This window comes from Micromys minutus, assembly GCF_963924665.1.
Source record: "Micromys minutus genome assembly, chromosome: 20".
NCBI lineage: Eukaryota > Metazoa > Chordata > Mammalia > Rodentia > Muridae > Micromys > Micromys minutus.
The window spans coordinates 47,754,367-47,775,735 of NC_137955.1; the positions used below are offsets into that span (position 1 = coordinate 47,754,367).

Consider the following 21,369-nt stretch of genomic DNA (forward strand, 5'->3'; position numbering starts at 1 on the left):
CCCAACTTGCTTCTTGGTCATGATGTTTTGTGCAGGAATAGAAACCCCGACTAAGACAGTTTGTTTGACTATCTTTCTCTATAAACTGTGCATCTATCATTTTTCTTCTACCTTCACCTATACCTTCCTGCTATGGTTTGAGTATGATTCACATGAATTTCTGCAAGGTTTAAGTGTTGGAAATTTGGTCTTCAGGGTGGAGATGGTGATGTGGAACCTGTAAGATATGAGGGGCAGTTTGATGGGAAATCCTTTAGTTACCAGAGGTATCTCCTTGGAAGGAACTGTGAGACTTGAAGACTATCTAGCTTCCTGTTTTGTGGTATAATCTTTCTTACCCACAGATCTGCAGTATAGTTTGATGTATCCAAAATAATCTTCACTGCAGCTGAGATGGTAGCAGGGTCTTGCTCTTGAATGTCTAAAACTTTTAATACGTGATAAAATTCTTTTTCTTATAAATGTAGCATGTCTATCATCCATCAGTCTATCAGTCTATCTATCTATGCATCTATCTATCTATGTATCTATCTATCAGTCTATCTATCTATCTATGTATCTGTCTATCAGTCTATCATCTATCTATCTATCTATCTATCTATCTATCTATCTATGTATCTATGTATCTATGTATCTATCTATCTATGTATCTGTCTATCAGTCTATCATCTATCTATCTATCTATCTATCTATCTATCAGTCTATCTATCTATTTATCTACCTATCTATCATATATCTGTCTGTCTATCTATTATCTATCTATTATCTATCTATCTATCTATCTATCTATCTATCTATCTATCTACCTATCTATCATCTATATAATCATCCATCCATCATGTATCACATCTCTAGCTCTTTTGCATGTTAATTATATCATCTAACTATATCATAAACCAATCATTTATATCCATTTATGTATCTATCAACTCTCTAGCATCAGTAACACCCAACTCTCTGTTGTACCACCTTTTCAAGCAATGAAAACCACTTTAAGTCCTCTTCTATGTATAACAGTGTTCATAAGATAAACTCAAGTTGAAATGCTTAAAAGGAAAACAAACGATCTCCAACCAGTTGTAATGAATTGAAGTGTCCCAAAAGGTAGTTCCAAACCCTTGCTCCTGATAACCATGTTGATGGTCTTACTTGGAAATAGAGTACATGATATACTTCATTTTGGAGTTAGGTTAGACTCTAAATCCAATGATTGTTATCTCTGCATAGTAACATAAGAATGGAGAGGGAGATCTGATGCAGAGACATGGGGATGGCCATGTGCCACATTCAGCAGAGAGTGACCATATGGCCTATGTGACTTTGAGGATGGAGGAGCTGAAGAGAAAGTTAAAGCACTCTGTTAGTCATCCTAAGGAGAACAGTGTTTGTTCCACCCAGCCTTCTGGAGCCACAGCTTTGCTTTGTCAACTTCTCTTCCTCAGATCACCACCATCTGTCAGATTGTGGCAGGCGGGGGTGTGTGTCAAGAGTGTCTGTGACCCTCAGTGCAGTGTCACACTCGTCATACTCTCAAGGCAGTTCCATGCTTTGCTTGTTTCCAAAACTCACTCCAAGCAACCCCAGAGCTTCCTATTAGTCTGCATGGACAAAATCAGGGGTCATAGGGCTGCTGAGCCTGACTTGGGATGACTTGGCCATCTTTTGTTTCCAGACACCCTCAACAGAATGACATCAGTCTCGGTGTGGGATTGTGGAGACTGCCCAGCTTCAGGATAGGGATGCAACTCACACGAGACACAGTCTTGACATTCAGCATGCTGTGTAGTTTAAACCAGAGGAAACATTGGATTCTTCCATGTATGTGTATTGCATGTGCCTAGTGTGTACTGACACCAGAAAAGAGCACTGGACCACCTGGAGCCAAAGTACTGGTTGACTGTGAGCCACCATATATGTGCTGGAAAATAAACCCCAAATATATATATATATATATCATAATGACTAATATATATTCCTAACTCCTGAGCACATTTTCTTGCCTGGTCTGTACTTTCCTTAAGTTTATACAACTGGAATGATCTTTAGGCTGCTGATTTGCTCAGAAAGTAGATGCTTTAAGAGAAGGTGGTCATGGGGAAAGGAGACCACACAAATGCAGCTTGCAATAATGTCTACACATCAATGTAATAAACCGGCTAGAAAGGAGTCACTCAAAGGCCATGGATGCCACAGCCCTTGGAAAGTTCCCATCGATAGAGGAGGCTGCTTGTAACTTATTTGTGATTTGGGAAGGAAAAGGACACATGGCTTTGCTTATCCCAGAAGACTCTTCTATAATGAATCGACATTCCTGTGATGATTCTGGACTGAAGCTCAGCCTCCTGGTACCCTGTGGTTTCCTATGTGCCTCATACTGATGTGTGATTTACAGGCAAAGGTTGTGTAACTGACCATGAAGTATTATTCTACTTCTTTGGGAAGCAATACCTTGTCCAGGTGTCTAGATGTGAAGAGAATGCATTATTAGGTTAATGAGCAAAATGAAATGGCTTTCTATAAAGACCTCTTTAACACAATCATGCCAGTGGTTGGCCATAATATTGAAGACCTATTTACTTTAATTCTATTATAGAGTAATGAGTCAGCTGTCAGTCACTGGCCTTGACCACAATTACATAGTGGCATTGAATGTTGGTCACCGCTATTGCTATTAAAAATAGGGGTTGGGTGGATTCAGTTTGACTGTAGCATCTTAAAATTCTTGACATATGATGGGAGGTGATCTGAGTGGTTATTTTACAAGAGGGACTTCGGACAGAGCATCAGTGGCATGGCACAGAGAAGCACACAAGTCATGGGAGGTATTATTTCCTGAAGAATGACCGCTGAGACATCATTGCACAAGGCAGCCCAGTTCTTTTCTGTGTAACTTGTTGGGTACCCTGGGAAGCAGAGGGGTGTGGCTGCTCCATGAATGAAAACAGCAAGCTTGTCACTGCTGAGAAACGAGCAACAAATAAGTCACAGGAGAAGCAGAAAGGGTCTGAGCCAAAAATTGGACAGGTGTTCTGATGGTAAGCCAGAGAATGCAGAATGAGGAGACACAGACACCGAAGGGCTGAGACAAGACAGAAAGCTCACACAGGAGTTTGGGTGTGTGTGGCTAACTTAGCCCGGGGACTGCCACACTGCTAGCTCCCAGGAAGCATGCAATACAAACCGTGTTGGTGTCATTGAAGGGGTGTGTTCCAGATGTGGGACACTAGCCAACAAAACAGACTTTGAACTGTGCAGTTGTTAATAGCTACCTAGAAGGAAGGCTGGAAGCCAGACTGAAGCTCACAAGTTCATGTGTTTATTTAATGATGCCGCCATGCTGAACCATTTTATCCCAAATCATCCACTTAGCTTCACACTGCCAATATCGTACACTTTTAACCAGATGCTGGGAACAGAGCTGCCTGGCTTCACATAAGCTTTATCGTCACCAGTGGCTGACTTTGTGCACAGGCAGAGGCATGGTAATCCCTAGATTCCACTGTTCACAGCCTCCCCTGGGAGACCAGGAGCAGACAGAGTCCCTAAGAATGAGCAGTAGTTTCATTTGCATTACAAAATACAATTAGCAGAGAACCATATCTTGAGACATGGCTGCAAATGAAGCAGAATTACCAACTTTCAGAAGCAGTGGGCCATTTACTGCCCCAGACTCATGCCGTGGTAGTTCCCCATCATTCAGCTGTTTGCCAAGTACAACTCATATGTTGTTTAAGACTTAATAGAAAATTAATTGATTTGTAGGTGTATCTGAAGTTTTTTTTAGAAGTTGCTCTGAAGTTTGCCCCTGTGACAAAACAACTTTTGCCTCCACACCTGGCACACATCCCGGATGCCTACCTTTCTCTTAAGTGATTAGACGATTCTGATTCTTAAACATTTTTTAAACACAGCATGGCTACAATGCAGATCTGCCTTGCAGGAGATGAGAGAAAGAACGTCTTACCTGTCTACCCAGAACGAGCAGCGTGATGAAGAATATAGAGAGGGACACGGAGCCCATGGTCTTCAGGTCTTTCCAAATGCCTGGTCTATTGAAAACACAAACAGGCAGACAGACAGATGGACAGACAGATCACAACAGCACACAACATGCATACAAGACTTAGAATCCCAGGAGTGACAAACGTTCGAATCCCCAGTGTATTTCTAGATTTCATCCCAGCCAAGTACACATTTCAAATAAACCACAAACCCCAGCTTGCATAAAAAGCAGAGATAAGTCCATATATTGATGACACAGTAAATAAAAATATGTGCAAATTAGCATAAACCTTTACTTTTCGCTGAGCCCTGACAGATATGGCAGGAGAGACTTGCAGCATCCTAATCCATTCTATAAGTCCAGGGGGATTGAGACGAATAATTTAATATATCATTTCTTTGGTGTTTTCATCATCGCTCTCAGAGTCAGTATTTTTAAAATTACCGACTATATGAGGTATAGCAGTGAAATAAGAAAGTTAGTTTCTACAAGGATCTCCCATTTGTGACACTTGTGGCTTCATATAACACTCTAGCTGATGTGCATTCTTAACACATCATATAATCCTGTATCGCAGGGGCAGGAATCCCCTGCTAGTCTGCCTCAGATTCAGGTGAACACTGTCAGTATGTTGCTGAGCTGAGCTGGGCCTCCCCTTCTTACTGCAGCAGGCATGGCAGCGACTCATCAAGGAGGCAGTGTTCTGCATTTCCTGCCAAGCAGTGATCCCACATTCGAGCATAAGACAGTTCTGAGAAATACTGGGTAATTTGCTCAGACGCTGTCCCCCGAACAACATGGTAGCAGGCAATCACTTTCTTTATTATTTATCCTGCTTTGTGAGTTTCCATTTTCCCCACTGAAGGTTCAAGGGCAAGCACAATATTAAGATTTGATGTAGCTCAGTGGGCTCTGAGGGAAGGACGTAAATCGTGAGCTGAGTGACTTTGGAGAAGTCCTTTCGATTGTCACCGTCTGAGAAAAGGGATGTATGTGTCAATGAATACTATATCAGATATTTGCACACCCAACACTTACACTGTCCCTTAGCACATTCTCCACATGGCCCTGGTGATTGCCGCATTAAGTGTATGGTGATAGTAGAAGGAAACATCTAGAAAACTGGAAAGCAGCTCAATTGGTAATTTTCACAGGAAGGAAAGTGTGAAAAGGAAGGAAGGGTGGATCCCAGTGGCTTAAGCTCTGGAGCCCCAGAACCCTGCAGAAGGACAGGTGCACATTTGTGCTCTTTCCCTTGGATCACACCTATGGCCCCTCTGGATCACACTTGTGTTGTTCTTCCCTCTGAATCACACACACACACACACACACACACATTTGTGCTCTTCTCCCTGGATCACACCTGCAGGTGTGCATTTGTGCTCCTCCCTCTTTTTCACACCAGCAGAGCCTGTTAAGGGGCTGAGCTCATCTACCATGAGGAGGTCTCTATTTCTCCAAGAATTACTAGAAGGGTAGAGGGCTGTTTTCCTATTTCATTGGCACAGATTTTTTTTTATGACATGGAGTCCTTCTTGGCCTCAGGCAAATGTGTCTAATGGCACAGTTTAAGTGGGTGTGGGAAGCAGATACCTAATACCAATGACCAGACGTCAGTGAATGTTAAACTCGTGTCTTTTCTCTACATTAACCATACAGACACTATGATGGCTGGTTAGAGAGAGCAGCACAGCACAGTTACCATCCTGGTTGTTCCTGTTACCTAGCTTTGTAAGCCAGGGGACAGAGGCAGAAACGACGGTCCCCCTTTGATCGAGCATCAATCAAATAAAGAATAAAAAGCTAAGCATTCAGGTCAGAATTTTGTGGTAGTGTTTTAGTGACACAAACAGAGTCAGTTCCCTTTTGATTTCTAGGTATGAGACCAACAGCTTCAAATACACAGAGACAAGGAGTCAGAGGTAGGATTTTCTTACGGATTCAGAACCCGGTTGGTTTCCATTTGACACATAGAAAGTGCACAGAATCAAGGCACTGGGGACGTCATGCTGGGCATACCTCACACTAATGCTTCATGAATGAGGGCACAGAGGAAGTAGTCCCACCTGTCTTTGATATCTTCCAAACCACTAAAGACAGCAGTGAACTGGGAGTGGGGTGTCTGGAAAGAAGCCAAGGGAAGGCACTCCATGGTGATCTTGGAGTGACAAACTACAGACCTCAGTAAACCTTACAAAAAGCAGTACCAGAAGAACACTGTACACCAGTAAGTGGAGGCCCCTTTCTGTTGTGAAATTCCCTGTCCATTCAGGAAGAACGGAATTTTCTTAAAATGTTCTCTCAAAAACATCTTTTATTGACTAAGCAAAATGAACGACCAACTGTTACTGTTGGCTCGTCTCTTGAGAGAACCTCTTCAGACAAATGATGCTGGGACTGCTAAAATCTGAAATCACATAGAGGTCCATTCTTGGGTTAGTTACTCAGCTGTTTGAGAGTGTGTAGAATCGCTTCTCGGCCTTTTGGCTAAGATCAAGTGTGGAGAGTGTGTAGATGTGGTGGGCAGGAGGGCAAAGAGATAATAAAGTCCCGGATATACTCCCTACAGTACAGTCCTCTGTTTCCGGTCTCCTGTTTCCGGTCTTCTGTTTCCGGTTCTCTGCTTCCGGTCCTCTGTTTCCGGTCCTCTGTTTTCGGTCTTCTGCCTCTGTCAGTTTCCTGCTACAGCTGCAGGACAGGCGCCATCACGGAGTGGCTCCAAACCACAGAAGTACATTCTTGCAGAGTTCTGGAGGCTCTGAGTGTGAAGCCAAGCTGACCTTAGAGCTGTACTCCTTTGAAACTGAGGCTCTTCCTCATCTTTTTTCATCTTCTGGCAGCTTGCTGGCCATCTTTGGTGCTCTTTGACTTGATGTATGTTGTCATCCCGGTGTCTGACTTCATCATCACTGGGTGACCTTAAGCACTTGTGTGTCTGTCTCTTCACATGTGAGCTAGAATGACTTCCTCTTGTTTGATCTCATTTTAGTTTATTTTTATCTTTGGCTGTCTTGTTTTCTCATAAGCTCACACTATGAGATCCTTAAAATTAAAATTTCATCGTGTCTTTTTTTGTAGGGGGACAGTGTCATAGTTTGAATCATTGAATGGGTTCAGCTATTACATAAAATGATAGTTCAAACTCTTTCAACTCATTTTGTTTCTCTGTTTGCCCCTCTCTCCCTTCCCCCCTCTCTCCCTCCTCCCCACCACACACCGTGAAGATAAAGCCTTTTTAATCTTTTCTAGTTTGGTGGTAGGGTATCAGGTAGCAACATTACTGAATCGTGAAGTCAGAAGATGCAGCCAGTATAACTGAAAACATTTCTAACTGATTTCCAATGGACTGGTGATGTGTACTTTCTAAGTAGAGTCTGGGGACTTGGGCCCACACATGCCTGAAGTCATATACAGCTATATGACCATCTGCCTGAAGCTGCTAATTAGCAATCATTCTGACCCTCAGAACTTAGGAATCCAAATGAACAAAATGCCCTGATAAATATGGTGAGAGACTTGGAGGAATCCCTCAGTGAACCAGTCTCAATCCTGAAAGCAAACTGCTCTGATGAGGTACATAGGACACTCTCACTATTCTGGGGAGAAAATGTAATCTGGGTATATGAGCACACATATTATCTCACAGATGCAGGAGATGCTGTCTGGGTATTCAGACAAAAGTGCCCTTGCTGAAGACTATAGCTGCATCTAGATAGATGTTGTACTGAAGTCAGAGGTTGGGGTTACAGGGAAGATTAACGGTTAACGTGACAGGGACTGGAAACTGCTAAAAGGTGAGATTTGACTGTGGGGTGTGTGAACACAGCTGACTGTACTTCCACCTGAAATTCCCTGATGACATACAAAAGATGTTCCTGACTTTACATCCTAATTTCTAATGCAGACTAAATTTTAAATCTGGTTCTACGTAGAAACTCTTGCCTATGAGGCCACCACACAGACAAGGATCGGAGGTAACCAAGAAAGACCATGGCCGTATCTTGGTGCCAGCTCTCTGACATGGCACAGCAATGAGTTAGTCATGCATGTATGAGAACAAAGGGAGCTGGCACAATTGGCAGCACTTGAGACACCCATAAGGCTGGAGGGTAGTGCTACTGGCCATGTGACTGGCAGAGAGCTGACAGTCAAGGAAACCATTAAGAAAGCACAAATCAGAGGTGGACATATATGGCTTCAGCCATCCTTATCTGGGTATCAAGTGCACAGGCCAAGAAGTTCAATGGCTTTTCCTCTCTTGGAAATCCTTGCACTCTGGGAAGTTCCTCTTGCTTTCCCTTGATTCCCCAAGTTTCCTCCATTTCTCATGTTTCTGTAATTCTACTTAATAAAGGTTGTGTCCACTGCAGAAGAGTCCCTTGTGGTTGAAATTAAAAGAGGGCAGGCACAAGGCCTGTCATTGAACAAGAAGGAAGGATAGGCAGGAACAAAGTTTTAGAAAGAGGAGAAAGAAAAGGGAGGAGGAAAGGGAAGGTGGAGGTCCTCTCTGCGCATCTCTGCATAGATACAGGTTGTTATAAGTATTTTAAGGGGGCAGGTTTGTACAGGATTTTGTGCTGTCTAGATGGGAAAATTATATCTTATCAATTGGTTCAGAGGCATTGTGTGGCCTGTTCTTTCAAGTGGCAACTTAATTGAGTAAGTGTAGTGGGGGAATGTGTACCAAGCCCGCTGCAGAATTGGGATGTGTGGAACTGGTGTGGTAACAACCCACCAAGGGAATTGTGAGCGAAAGCATCATGGCGGGTGCCATGCTGGAGCAGCTCACAGACCACCCAGGACAGAGGGAACCAGGGGTGGGAAGCGCAGGGTGGTAACTCAAGGTCAAGACTTTTAAAAATACTTATCGCAACAGTCCTTGTCTTTGATTTTCATTCATCTGAGACACAAACTCAGAGCCACTGTCTCAGGTTGACGTTTGTGGCCTTTGAGTGTTAGGGACACCAAGAGCTTGGCTCAGGCACAGCAGGGCTGAGAAAAGCCATACTGAGAAACTATTTAACATTATTACTTCAAAAACTTCATGTCTGAGGGGCTAGAGAGGTGGCTCAGCAGTCAAGAGCATGTACAGCTCTTGCAGAGGACCTAGGCACAGTTCCTGGTACCCACACAGTAGCTCATGTGGATCTTTCTGTCACTTTCATCTGGCCTCCACATGTACCAGGTACATACACAAGACATACATATATGCAAGTGAACTAGTCATACACATAAAAATAAACAATATGTCATTTAAAATGTTTTTCAGATGACATAATCTATTAAAAATACTTCTAAAGAACCCAATTTTTGTTGTGCTATGAACAAGCTGAGATAATGCGTTCTCAGGTCATCGGTGTCTGGGATAGCTCGGAGGTCTTCTCTCTGGGGTCCTTGATCAGGAGTCTATGGCTCATAAAGAAGAGGTCGGTGGGCCAGGGGTGTATCTCAGTGGTAGAGAGTTTAGCAACTGCAAGATCCTACATTCCTGTCCAGCAACACACACTCATGTGTGCATGTATACACACACACACACACACACACACACACACACACACACACACAGACAGGAAGCAGCAACAGAAGAGAAAATGGCTCCCCCCATCACCTACCCACATAGCATTCAGGGCTCCCAGCAGACTTATCAGTTGGCATCTAGTCTACTGGCTTTCTCTTTCATATACCATTGATTTAGGACGTATCTATCTGGCTTTGGCAACAACAGGCTAGAGTCCTCAGAAAGCTTTAATGCCAAATTAGGCAAAATACAAGCTTTGTACACTGACATCATAGGGTGAATCCGCTCACCGCCCCTTGCTCAACACAAGCCACAAAGCAAATGATGGGAGTAAGACGTCAACACTACTCAGCACCAAATGTAAAAAAAAAAAAAAAAAAAAAAAAAAACCAGCCAGAACACATGCTGGACTCAAATGAAAAAAGAGACAGCCCGTGCCCTGTCGGAGCACCTTCATGTTATCTGGATGTGAGGAATGGGGAACTGGAAAATGCATAGGGTGGTCTTTCACAGTATTGGACAGCTGTCTCAGGGCCGTGGTGTACTGGTTATATATGACCATGACTACCCTCTTAGGATGCTATTCCTCATCCTGAGTTACTGACTTTGTCTAGGTGTGCCAACAAGTCACAGTCTTTATGTTATCTAGGGGACAGGTGGCTCAAGACTTGAGGACCTTTCAAAGTGCCAAGATTATTATGCCACTGCTAACTGGACCAAGGTAATAATACATGCTTGCAGAGTGCCATGGAGGGGCTATGGATCATAAGGGATAAAAACATGGCTGCAGAGGCGCTGACCACGCACAGTTCTGGAGATAATGACACCCATCAGTGCGGTTCCGGGCTCTCTGTGTAGACTGGACGCCAACTGCAAGGCAGATGCATGCAGTGGAACTTGATGCCATGGGCTGTGCACAGGCTCAGCCACCAATCTGGAGTGGACCCTCAGAACTTTATTTCATAGGATCTGTGGAAACAGGCTTGGTCCCCTATCCTTCACCCAAACAAAAGAAGCTTAATAATGGAATGTTTTTTTTCAGGTTAGTCCAAACCAAGATATGCTCTGCTTCAGGTGGAAAAAAGACAGTTTTATCCTCCGGAAGGGAGGTGCGGTAGAGTTTGGACAGTGAGGGTTTCCTCCCTACACTGCTGATGGAGGGCATCAGACTGCATAGCGTATGTCCCTTACCTTTGGAAGAAGATGGAAAAATAGGCAAGACTGGGGAGGTTGAGATATCAAAGTTCAAAGTAATTTAAAACAATTTTAAAATTAACTTGGACATATTATGAGAGGATGGATAATTGGGATGCATTCTAATGAAAAGAAAGATGACCTTAAATAGACTGTAGGTGTTTTGAACACCCACCACTATCTACAGAGGATGCATATGTGTGGGTCTCCCTTCTCTTCTGAATGATGAAGTCTTCAATTCTTTCTCTTGACTTCCAACTAGTTCAGCATTTCCTGATCACAAGGTGAATAAAACAGATCATAGTTTGACAACTTGTAGACATTGAGGTTCTCAGGAGATGCAGGAAAGATGAGGGAAACAGAGGCAATCCACTTGGAGGGTCTGGACTCTTGCCTCTTAGTGATGCTGCTTTGAGCCCCAACACCAGTATCTGAGAGGAGCTTATGCTGAAGTTGGGAAGGTAGATCTACTGGTGATCACAGCCCAAACTTATGGAAGATGCTAAGCTCTGGATGTGTCTTCTGAGTATGCATCCGTGTGCTGTGCCACCCTCAAAGCATTTATTTTACTCCACTCTGTCTGTTACAGTGGCTGAATCTTTAGAACTCCTTTCATGGCTCCTTTCTTTGGACTCCCCATTCTTCATGCCTCTCCAAAAATAAAGAGACACATCTGGCCTTTCAGCGGGGCTACCTAATATCTGGTGCACATCACATGAAATGGTAACTCTTGCATTCAAGAGAAGATGCTCATAAACAACAACAACAACAACAACGGTACCTTGCAGATTCTGCAGTCAGCCTGCATCATGGGAGGTACGGAGGCAAAAGCACTTTGCCAGTGCTCTTAATGTCATCTTGAAGAACGAACGCTTAGTGGCCCAGCAGCACTGACTAAGGACTGTGGGTGAAAGTGCCCAGGTTCTTGTTTGGGAACTGGTATGGCTACACTCTCCCAGACGATGTGTAGAGCTGTTGAACAAACTCAGGGATATGGGAATGACTCCTTCTGCATCTTCCAGACACATCCTCCAGCATGAGGTGAAGAAAAAGCACATGTTGAAGGTGCTGGGATGACAGTGACCGGCCACACATGAATTGTTAACAGCGCACTCACCCCATGCAGTCTTATTTTCCTTCTAAAACATCTTGCCACATTTGTGAATCGCCAATGACACCTTTGATGCCATTTTATGAATTATTCAATGACCCAAGGCTTCTCTATTGCAGACTTCTGATTTCTTTGGTAGTTTTCTTGGAAAAAAGAGAACTCAGAAGAAGAGGGGAGGACCCTATCAGTTTGGGCTGTCTTGTACAGATCTTGGCTTTGTATTGTATTTACCATGATCAATGTCAAATTTGGCTTACGAAAGGCTACTTAGTGAGCCATAAACCATGCTGGTTAGCCACACCCTTTGCAAAGTGCACTGATTTGTTGGTACCGTCATTAAATAGAGAGGGCCTTTTCCCAGACTCTCTTTGGAGTGGCCTGACCTTGAGAAGCTAAAGAGGCAGGAAATAGCTGAGGAGGAGACTTCATTATCACTAGTGTTTGTAAGCTTCATATTGTTTAGAGCGCATCCTGATTGTATTCCATTTATTCAGCACCAAGAATATGCCAGGCACTGTTGTAGGCATAGCGGGTTCTTTGATCTGTTTTGCTTGATTTGAGAGAATTAAAACCCTCAACTCTCTCTCTCTCCCTCTCTCTCTCCCTCCCTCTCTCTCTCTCTCTCTCTCTCTCTCTCTCCCTCATTCTATGTGTGTTTGAGTATGTGTGTGTGTGTGAGAGAGAGAGAGAGAGAAACAGACAGAGACAGAGACAGAGAGACAGACAGAGAGAGGGGGGGCTGGGACAGGAGTGAGCCCCACAACAAAACCCAAGAACAGTGAAGAGCAAACTTAGAGGCCTCGTTGGAGGGGAAGGATGCTGACTGTCAGAGACAAGCTGTGGTATCAAGTCAATGCGCACAAGCAAATCTGGAATGGGGATCAGATGAGGATTCAATGCCGAAGACAGGGTTTGGAAGAGACACAGCCAGTGGGACTGCAGAAGACACTGGATCCTGTAGAAGCCAGCCCTGGCTGCTCATCTCTAAGCCAGTTCCCTACTGGAAGGGCATTTCATGTCCTGGGATTTGAAGATGCTCATTTCCCAGGCAGCAGGACTGGACAGCATTCTGGCAAACATGTCCCCATCTCACATCAGCTCCAATACCTATCCTGTCCTATTCTATCTTATTCTACCAGTGTCTATAAACTAGGCAAAGTATGGGGAGATATTTACCATCCAGACAAAGCTTTGGAAGCTCAGGCCACAGAGAAACATGAACATTGGGGTGAGTTAGAAATGTTGGAATGACACTGAACTAATCTTAGGACTTTTCATTTGGGCTTCCTTCAGGCTGCTGTTAGAGGACACTGTTAAGCTAGTGGCAGTTTGCTCTTCTGTTTTACATTTCTAACACTTCTCCTTCAGCAGATCTTTGGATCCCCAGATCCTACAGGTTATCGGCCAGGGTAAAGTCGCTGGAATTTCAAAGCAAGTCTTGAGCAGGGCAAAGACTTAGCATAAGTACCTAGCAACCACTGTGTCATTGCTGGGGCCTCTTTGAGATTGTGTCTCTTCATGGGCTTATTCCATCCCCAGGAACAATAACGTCCCCATCAAAAGCTTTATAATCTGATTTCCCCCTTTGCTTCAAATGTGTGATGTATCTCAGCACTTTAAATCGAATAGAGGAAAATTTAATCAGCCCATCAGCTGTATGCAAAAACCATCAATGCTGCATTTATTTAGGAAAGCAATGCAGACTCACTGGATAGGGTAGAGATATAATAAAGTATGCTTCACTGGGGACGTTAAGAATTTATAGGAAAATTAACTTTTGTTTTTATTCTCATCTTGGCTAAGGAATAATAACATTCCGTTAATACAGTTATGCATTTCTGCAACTTTATGCCCTCAGCTTGATTACAGATTATCGGGTTTCACAGCATGGAGAAGGGTAGGAATTAAATTAGGTGATGAGGATGGCTGTCGCTACATTTCTGAAAGCATCTGTATTGATAAGAAATGTCTGGCGAGGATACCAGAATGCATGTGGAGAAGTGGCTACATGTTACCAACAGAACCATCTTTCTGGGTCAACATTTCTATGCATAAATTTGAGAACTCTCTATATAAAAAAGTGGACAGGATAGAAAGAACTGGAAATAGCTCAGTGGTGGAGCACTTGCCAGGAATATATAAGGCCTGGTTTAGACCTTCCAGTCCTGAAAAAATAGGGAAATAATACAGAGAAAAATGCAAAGATATTGTAGAAAATTCCTCATATGTATATAAACCAGTGCTTGACAGGAACATCTTGCTATTGAGATATGAAATGGGTAATATGATAATTAAAATGTTCTCTTTCAAGTTTAGAAGCTTCTGGAAGCAATCTGATAATGGAAAACTTTCCCCAAACACAACTTCATCAACCAGTAGATGCTTGTGTGATAACAGTGACTAGACCCCTCTGATGGGATATTTTTCTGCATCTAGTCCTGAGGCTGGAAAAGTCAACAGGACTGTGTTTGCCTTGGGACTAACATTTTTCACAGAGACAAAAGTGTTTCTAGGTTTGACCTTTTCCCTCTACATGGTGGTATTTAGGGAAATTCTACAAAGAATCATTACACCATAACTTGTGAAAATAACTACTTATTTTCTCTGGTACTTTTTCTTCTGAACTGGGTGACATTTTGCCTTCAAATCTCTCTCCTGGGGAGATATGGTGATTTCTGGGTACCTGTTTGGTTGCTGTGACATGCTATGGAATGATCGTGACAGGTACACAGAGAGATGGAGACACTGAAATGTCTCTAAACACCCCACCATATGTATATGTATATATGTATATGCTTATGCATATTTATATGTATATGTACATGTACATGTATATGATGTACATGTACATGTATATGATGTATATATATGTATAATATGCATATGTATATGTATATGTATTATATGTATATGAGTATAAATTCTACAACCCTGCAGTAGAGAATGATTCAGGGAAAAGTGTTAATAGACCCCCCAGAACACTGCTATATTGGGCATGGTGCTACCTATCAGTTCTGCTGTTGAAGCCGCTGCAATGCCTGAAGTGTGAGCACCATTTAAGCTTAGAAGCTCAAGTCCAGCCTAGACAGAGAGAGACTGGAAAAGAGGGGGGACAGGATGGGTGGACAGGGAAGGAAATTTCATATTATACAAATACTCTCTCAAATGTATGCCATGTTCTCTAAATGCATTTCTGAAGACATAGTCTATGTCATCAACGACGACAAAACATCTCACTGTCTTGAGCCATCATTTCAAAGAAACTCTCACTGCGATTACTGGCAACAGAAGCTTTGATCCTTTTCACTAACAATAGGATCAAGACTACCATAAATGAGGAAAGGACAACCAGATACAGAGGGTGTCTGCTCACCTCTGAAACAGGACCTGGCTGTACGCATCCAGGACATGGGCATGGGTGTGGAGGAGAATGGTGTTGTAGCTCACTAGTGCCACCATCATGATTAACATTTTTAACTCGTAGTTCACTCTCAGGAACACGGAGCAGGAGATCAAGCCCAGGATGCAGCTGTAGATGAAGTACTGCAACAGAAAAGTAAGATGGAAAGACAATCAATGGAAACACTAACCAGTTAAATCTGGGGACATCATCCACAAGTATGCTCAACGTGAAAGCTGGCTGAGGAGGGGGGGTGCACACCCTCTGATCTGATATTTTGTGCCTGAGTGTGTTTGCATCGTGAGAACTGTAGAGTGCAGGACACTGGCACACTGCATCTCAGTCTACAGGGAACAGTAAGCCTGCCCGCTTCCTTGACCATTTCCTCTGTCTATCATCTGTAGCAGGCATCGGAGAGCCCTGCAATCAGCCGGACACCCATCCCTCATTTTCAGTGCAGCGGCTGTTGGCTAGTGATGTCATCATCTTCACTGTACAGTGAGGGTCTTGGTACCACTCTTACAGATGACTACAAAGAACAGATGCAGGAAGCCCAGAGTCTCCAAGCCCTACAGCCAAAAGAAGAGATCAATATTTCTGAGTGTTTTCTGTTGCTGTATCATGGAGATTTTAAGAGCCTGGAGCTGGATTTCTATCCCAGCATTCCCAGGGTGGGAAGAGCATGGCAGAAAGGATAAGCGTCTCAGGTCACTGGACTGGACTGTTTCATCATGTGATGCTCCACTTGTGAACTCATGCCTCAGCCAGAACATTCCCAGGAGGCTATATGGAAAGTTACTGGTAGTGACTCATGAGTCCTGTTCTCAGAGAAGAAAAATGTCACAGTGGCCACAGACAAGGTTCTGCTTTGTAACAGGGGTGCTCCAGGTATAATGAGTGGAGGCATTGTGCAGGCATAGGGCAAATGCTTTATGGCAGAGAACTTGCATCTCATATTCCTGTTCTCAAAGGAGACAGAAGTTCCTACCCAGTGATACAACTGGGTCACTCTAGCAGAAGTTACAGTTCTCCTTGCCTGGGTGACTGGCAACCTCTGGCACCTATGATAGCAGCCATCTTGTGAGACCAGGAGTGTTGTAAGTACTGATTAATGATTACTCACTGTTGGTTTGCCATTGCTCTGACCACCCCAGAAAACAGGAAGGGACAGAGGGCCATGATAGGCTTCTTCAGGCCAGTGTGGAGAAAAGACACAAGAGAAATGTGAACATGTAAGTAGTGAAGCTATCCTATTCTTACAGCGGGTTTCTTGAAATCAGCCCTGATTACATTTTGGATAGGTTGTCAACTCAGCTTTAGGGGCTTCTGAGGACTCGTGCATACAATACGCTTTTGCACATCCTTGCCTAGGCTAGCCCCTTGGCAGACTAACAATTCTGTGTTGAGCCCCAGGAGTCCTAAACAGAATGTTGATAGCAATTTGATAGGATTAATTTGGTTCATTTGAAGCTAATAGAATATGGGCTCACATACATACTTGTTTTTTAATTGGGTCTTTTTAGTTTTAGTGATCCACTTCTGTATTTTTTCTCAAAAGTATTAGAAATATTAAACTATAATAGATTAGAAATCAAATGATCAAAGAAAAATGAAAATAGGGTCTTTACAGGAAGAGTCCATGAGGTGCGGACGCGCAGCCTGGCAGGAACACAAGGATCCCAAGCTGCTCTTCAGAGCCATGAGGCTGCCCTCAGAGCTGAATATGGCGCGGGGTGGGGGGTGTAATTGGGGTTTCTGGCCTAGCGGATTCTCACAGCAGCCCATTTCAACAAGGAAGAAACTCCTACATCTTCCTTCTGCTGCTCAAAGGAGTGCTGGAAATAATGCCAACCACCTCAGAGAACTCACAGGGAGCGTACATGCAACGGCGAGGACCACTTGAGTGGAGATGATGTGCGACGACACAGCAACCTCTCAGGGAGCAGCATTTACAACACAGAGAATTTCCATGGAGACTATACACAGCAACACAGAACATTCAAAACAGTGCCTGACCCAAAGCTACATAAAATTTATGATTTTTGTTCCAAGGGCATTAAAATTATGTCATTATTTATAAAGACTGGCGGTCTTTATAAGCGGTCATTTAAAAAGGGTTTTGTTGTTGTTCTATGAACGTTACTAGCCAGCAATGTGTGATGTTAAAATTTGAAGTGTACAAAACAACACACATAAAAATAAAAGTGTGTAATGGTCCCCAGTATCCACAGTCATCTAATACTAACAACCAACTATGTGTTTTTCCATGCTTTGTACATAATTTACCACAGGTATTATTTTAAGAAATTGTCTTTGTATTTCTTGAGATAGCTTTGAATAATACTATTTAGTAATTTACTATCTGTGTTACTGAATGCTTTTTTTTAAAACCAGGGTTTTTGTAAAAAGACTTATTTATATATTTTATATATGCAAGTACACTGTTGCTTTCTTCAGACACACCAGAAGAAGGCATGGGATCCCATTACAGATGGTGTGAGCCACTATGTAGTTGCTGGGAATTGAACTCAGGACCTCTGGAAAATCAGTCAGTGCTCTTAACTGCTTATTCATCTCTCCAGCCTCACTGAATGTTTTTAAAGTATTCATTTAAAGGCTGAGTTTTAACTCTATTGTGTGGTTATAATGAAATTAATTTTAAAAGATTGATCTTTTTTCACTTCTAGTTTTTCTCTCTTATTATGTAAAACTACTTGGACCAAATGCCTTTGTGGGTAAATTGCTCAATCTTTAAAATTAATTCACAAACTTAAGCTTTCAGTGTAAGGAATTCATGTGTTTTTGTATTTAAATACTAAGTATTTTGAGAAATTATTTTGTTATTACTGCAACTTTTATGATTATTAAAGTTACTACTAAGAAGTGTTATGTCCTGGTCAGTAGTATCTGGGACCCTCTTTTCTAGACTTTCCCTGTTTTTTTTATTCTTAGATTTCCTATAATATGGGATTAGAGATATGTGGTCTTGCAAAAATGCCCAAATAGTTTCCCTGATTCTCCCATGGGTGAATCTGCTAAGGCAGAAACCATGGTACTCTTCAGATCTTCTGGTCTTTTGACCTCCACAATCCCTCATGTGATTTATTTTATGGGTGGGACATGCCAATGTTTATATATAGGTGGGACATGCCAAGGTAGGGCTTCTTTGCTGAACCTCCTTTCGGAAGATTTATGATTGAGATGAAGGGCTAAATGAGGCATTGTCTGAGACCAATGACCTTGTTTCGTTCAGGCTGATATCACAGGCAAACATCAACTCACTACTAAGTGCAACTTTCTTACCGGGAGGAAAAACAAGTTCCGAGCACGAAGAGTTGCTGCCTGGTTGTCTGGGACAGAAACGTTTGCATTTGATGTGTTGGTAGTCAGAAGGGTTGTCTCCTCAGAGTTGCTCAGGAAAAACTGAAAGAGAAGTGTGCTTTTTCAGTGAATGATTAGAGATCAGACGAAACCAGGAGCAGGTGAGAGCAGCATTTATTAATGACTGTCTTTCTTATGTGCAGACAGCGAACAATCCAGGTCTCTCCGCTGCCAGTGTTGGCAGCTCTCAGCCTCTTCTTGACACTGGGATGTTCTAGTCCATAAATAAGTAACCATTACAGTGCCACTCCGTCAGTATAGAAACTCTTTGGAGGCTGCTGTTCATGAAAACAAAAGCAACTGAATCAAATATTGAGATGCACACAGCACAGGAAGGCTTGGCAAGCCAGTACAGCATCATCACATACACAGATACTCAACCCTCCCTCACAGAACCAGAGATGCCAGAACTGACTACAGTCTTTGCCATCTTGGCTCAAACATTCAGAGTCAAAAGATTGGAAAAAGGCAATTGCCTACTGTCACATTTGCCTACAGCAATATTTGCATACAGCCCCTTTATTTGCACACAGAAATCTGCATACAGTCACTTTATTTGCATAATCCACATTTGCATACATTATTTGTGAGTATTAGTCCTCTCCGATGATGGGTAAGAGGCTACAAACTTGAGCTCTTAGAAAGGTACGTGGAATTAACAATAAGCATCAGATCAACATCCAGAAGCAAAGGGCCAACCTGTTTGAAGGGCAGGACAAAAACCGACCCCCTTTTATCCTAGAGAAGTTTTAACACAGACTGTCTCAGTGACCATTGGTCACTTTTCTGCCATGTGACTGGGAATATTAGACATATTCTAGAAAGGTAAGCTAAAACATCATGATTCTTGAAAGCTTCTTTTTATAGGAAGAAATTATTATAAATCTAGGCAGTATATTCAGTATGGGGCTAAGCATTCGCATTCAAGGTTGAAATGTAAGCCTTTCCTGGATTTTTTTTATAGTTGCTTTGCTTCTGTTTTCTAGTTTATATTCGTTGATGGTATAGTTGTCAGCTTTCTAGATTAGTTCATTCAAGTAGATAGGAAAGGTGTTTATTTATGATAGTTTGGATTGCATGTCTTTTTTTCCCAGCAATGATGTTTGATAAAGTGCTTTTTATCTATTATAAACAAAACATATTAAAAGGTTAATGAAACATAGATATCTTTATCTTCTGCTAAATAACTTGTGTCAAAATAAATTATCTCTAGTTGACCTAAAATTCTCTCTCTCTCTCTCTCTCTCTTTTTTTTTTTTTTGTTGGTAAAATCATATCAGGAAGAAAACCAAATGAAAAGATTACTTGCCATGCACTATGCTGTAAAACATTGCAGATTTAGATTTGACCAATCCTAAATGTAATTAATTTAGACACGGAAGAGCACAGAAAGGAAAAAAAGAACCGTTTTAGTTTGGGGGACACCACCAAGTCTAGTTTCAGGAACCCAGGATTTTAAAAATAATTAACAAAACATCTTGATTACCAGGGAGGCCAAGAATCAGAAAGATGAGGCACTGTGTTCATGCTGTGTAGGTGGCTACTGTCTCTACAAAGACCATGTCCTTGCCTGGATGCTAAATTAATACAATGCTAGGAACTTGAAAATCAATTGAAAATGTGGGGGCTCTTGAGCTGGCTCAGAAGTTAAGAGCACTTGCTGCTCTTGCAGAAGACCTAGGTTTTGTTCCCAGCAAGCCATAACTCCCAGTTCCAGGGGAACTGATACCCTTTTCCAGTCTCCGTGGGCAGGGCACTGTATGCATGTGATACTCATAGATAGATGTGAACACTCATATAAACAAAAATAAAAACAAATCTTAAATAAACAACCGCTAGAAGATGCCAATCATTGTGTGCAAGAATAGTTCCTGAACAGTGTCCCCAAAGCGAGATGCTCTTTCAGTTCCTCTTCCCCATGTTAAACCATCTCATGTCTCCTCACAGGATGAATGTCCACATCACAGTTATCCAGGGGACTCTGCTGAAGCACTCTGATTTCTAAAGCCTTGGCAATAACTGCCGTATTTATATTGCTTGGGGAAAGATAATCTCATTGAGTGCTAAGAATGCCACGAATATTGGGTTTTTCTTTCAAATTTTACACTTCCCAGCAATTTAATCTCTATCAGAAGCATGTTTTCCAAGTGCAGTTAACTGCAAACACAGGATTTGACATGACAACTTGTGCCTGGTGAGGCCATTGATTATCACTTGTTTGGAATTAGAAGACCAAGTTTCCTGGTTGACTTCAGCTAACTCTTGCCTGCATGAGTTGCATGTTTAGGTTTGATTTAATCGTAACAGATCTCTTGGCATTTTCTCATTTCATGACATGGGCTGGCATGTAATGATGTCACCAATGTCAGCACCAAAAAAGGCAGGGCCTTTCTAGCTTTATCTTTTTTGTTTTTTGAGATTATAATGTAATCACTCCTTTCTCCCCCTTTCTTCTTCCCAAGCACCTCCATATACTTCCCCTTTCTCTCTTTCAAGTTCATGCCCTCTTTTTTTTTTTTTTTTTTTTGTTTAATGAACTATCCAGTTTTTCTACATGTGACTCTAGACAGCCTGCTGGACACTCATGGGAAACAAAACAAGGCCATTTGGAATTCCATACCAAAGCATTATATTTGAAAAACACTACGGATAACTATTTGTTAAGATATTTAGTATCATGTAGATGAATATGGAGTGCTTAGGGCATCCTGGTACAATCTCTGCAGTCATTTCATATATAACCGATCTGGACATTCTCAGAA

General features: G+C 42.3%; 1 protein-coding gene across 2 annotated transcripts in view; it reads right to left on the reverse strand.

Moving 5' to 3' along the window:
- Positions 1-21,369, reverse strand: part of ADCY2 (adenylate cyclase 2) — a 370,486-nt gene that overhangs the window by 30,611 nt on the left and 318,506 nt on the right. For both annotated transcript variants that reach the window (XM_080933614.1, XM_080933613.1), the window contains exons 17-19: positions 18,530-18,649; positions 15,200-15,369; positions 3,965-4,049 (exon numbers count right to left, since the gene is read on the reverse strand). In XM_080933614.1, coding sequence (XP_080789740.1) covers positions 3,965-4,049; positions 15,200-15,369; positions 18,530-18,649 — 375 coding nt within the window. The remainder of the gene's footprint in view (positions 1-3,964; positions 4,050-15,199; positions 15,370-18,529; positions 18,650-21,369) is intronic.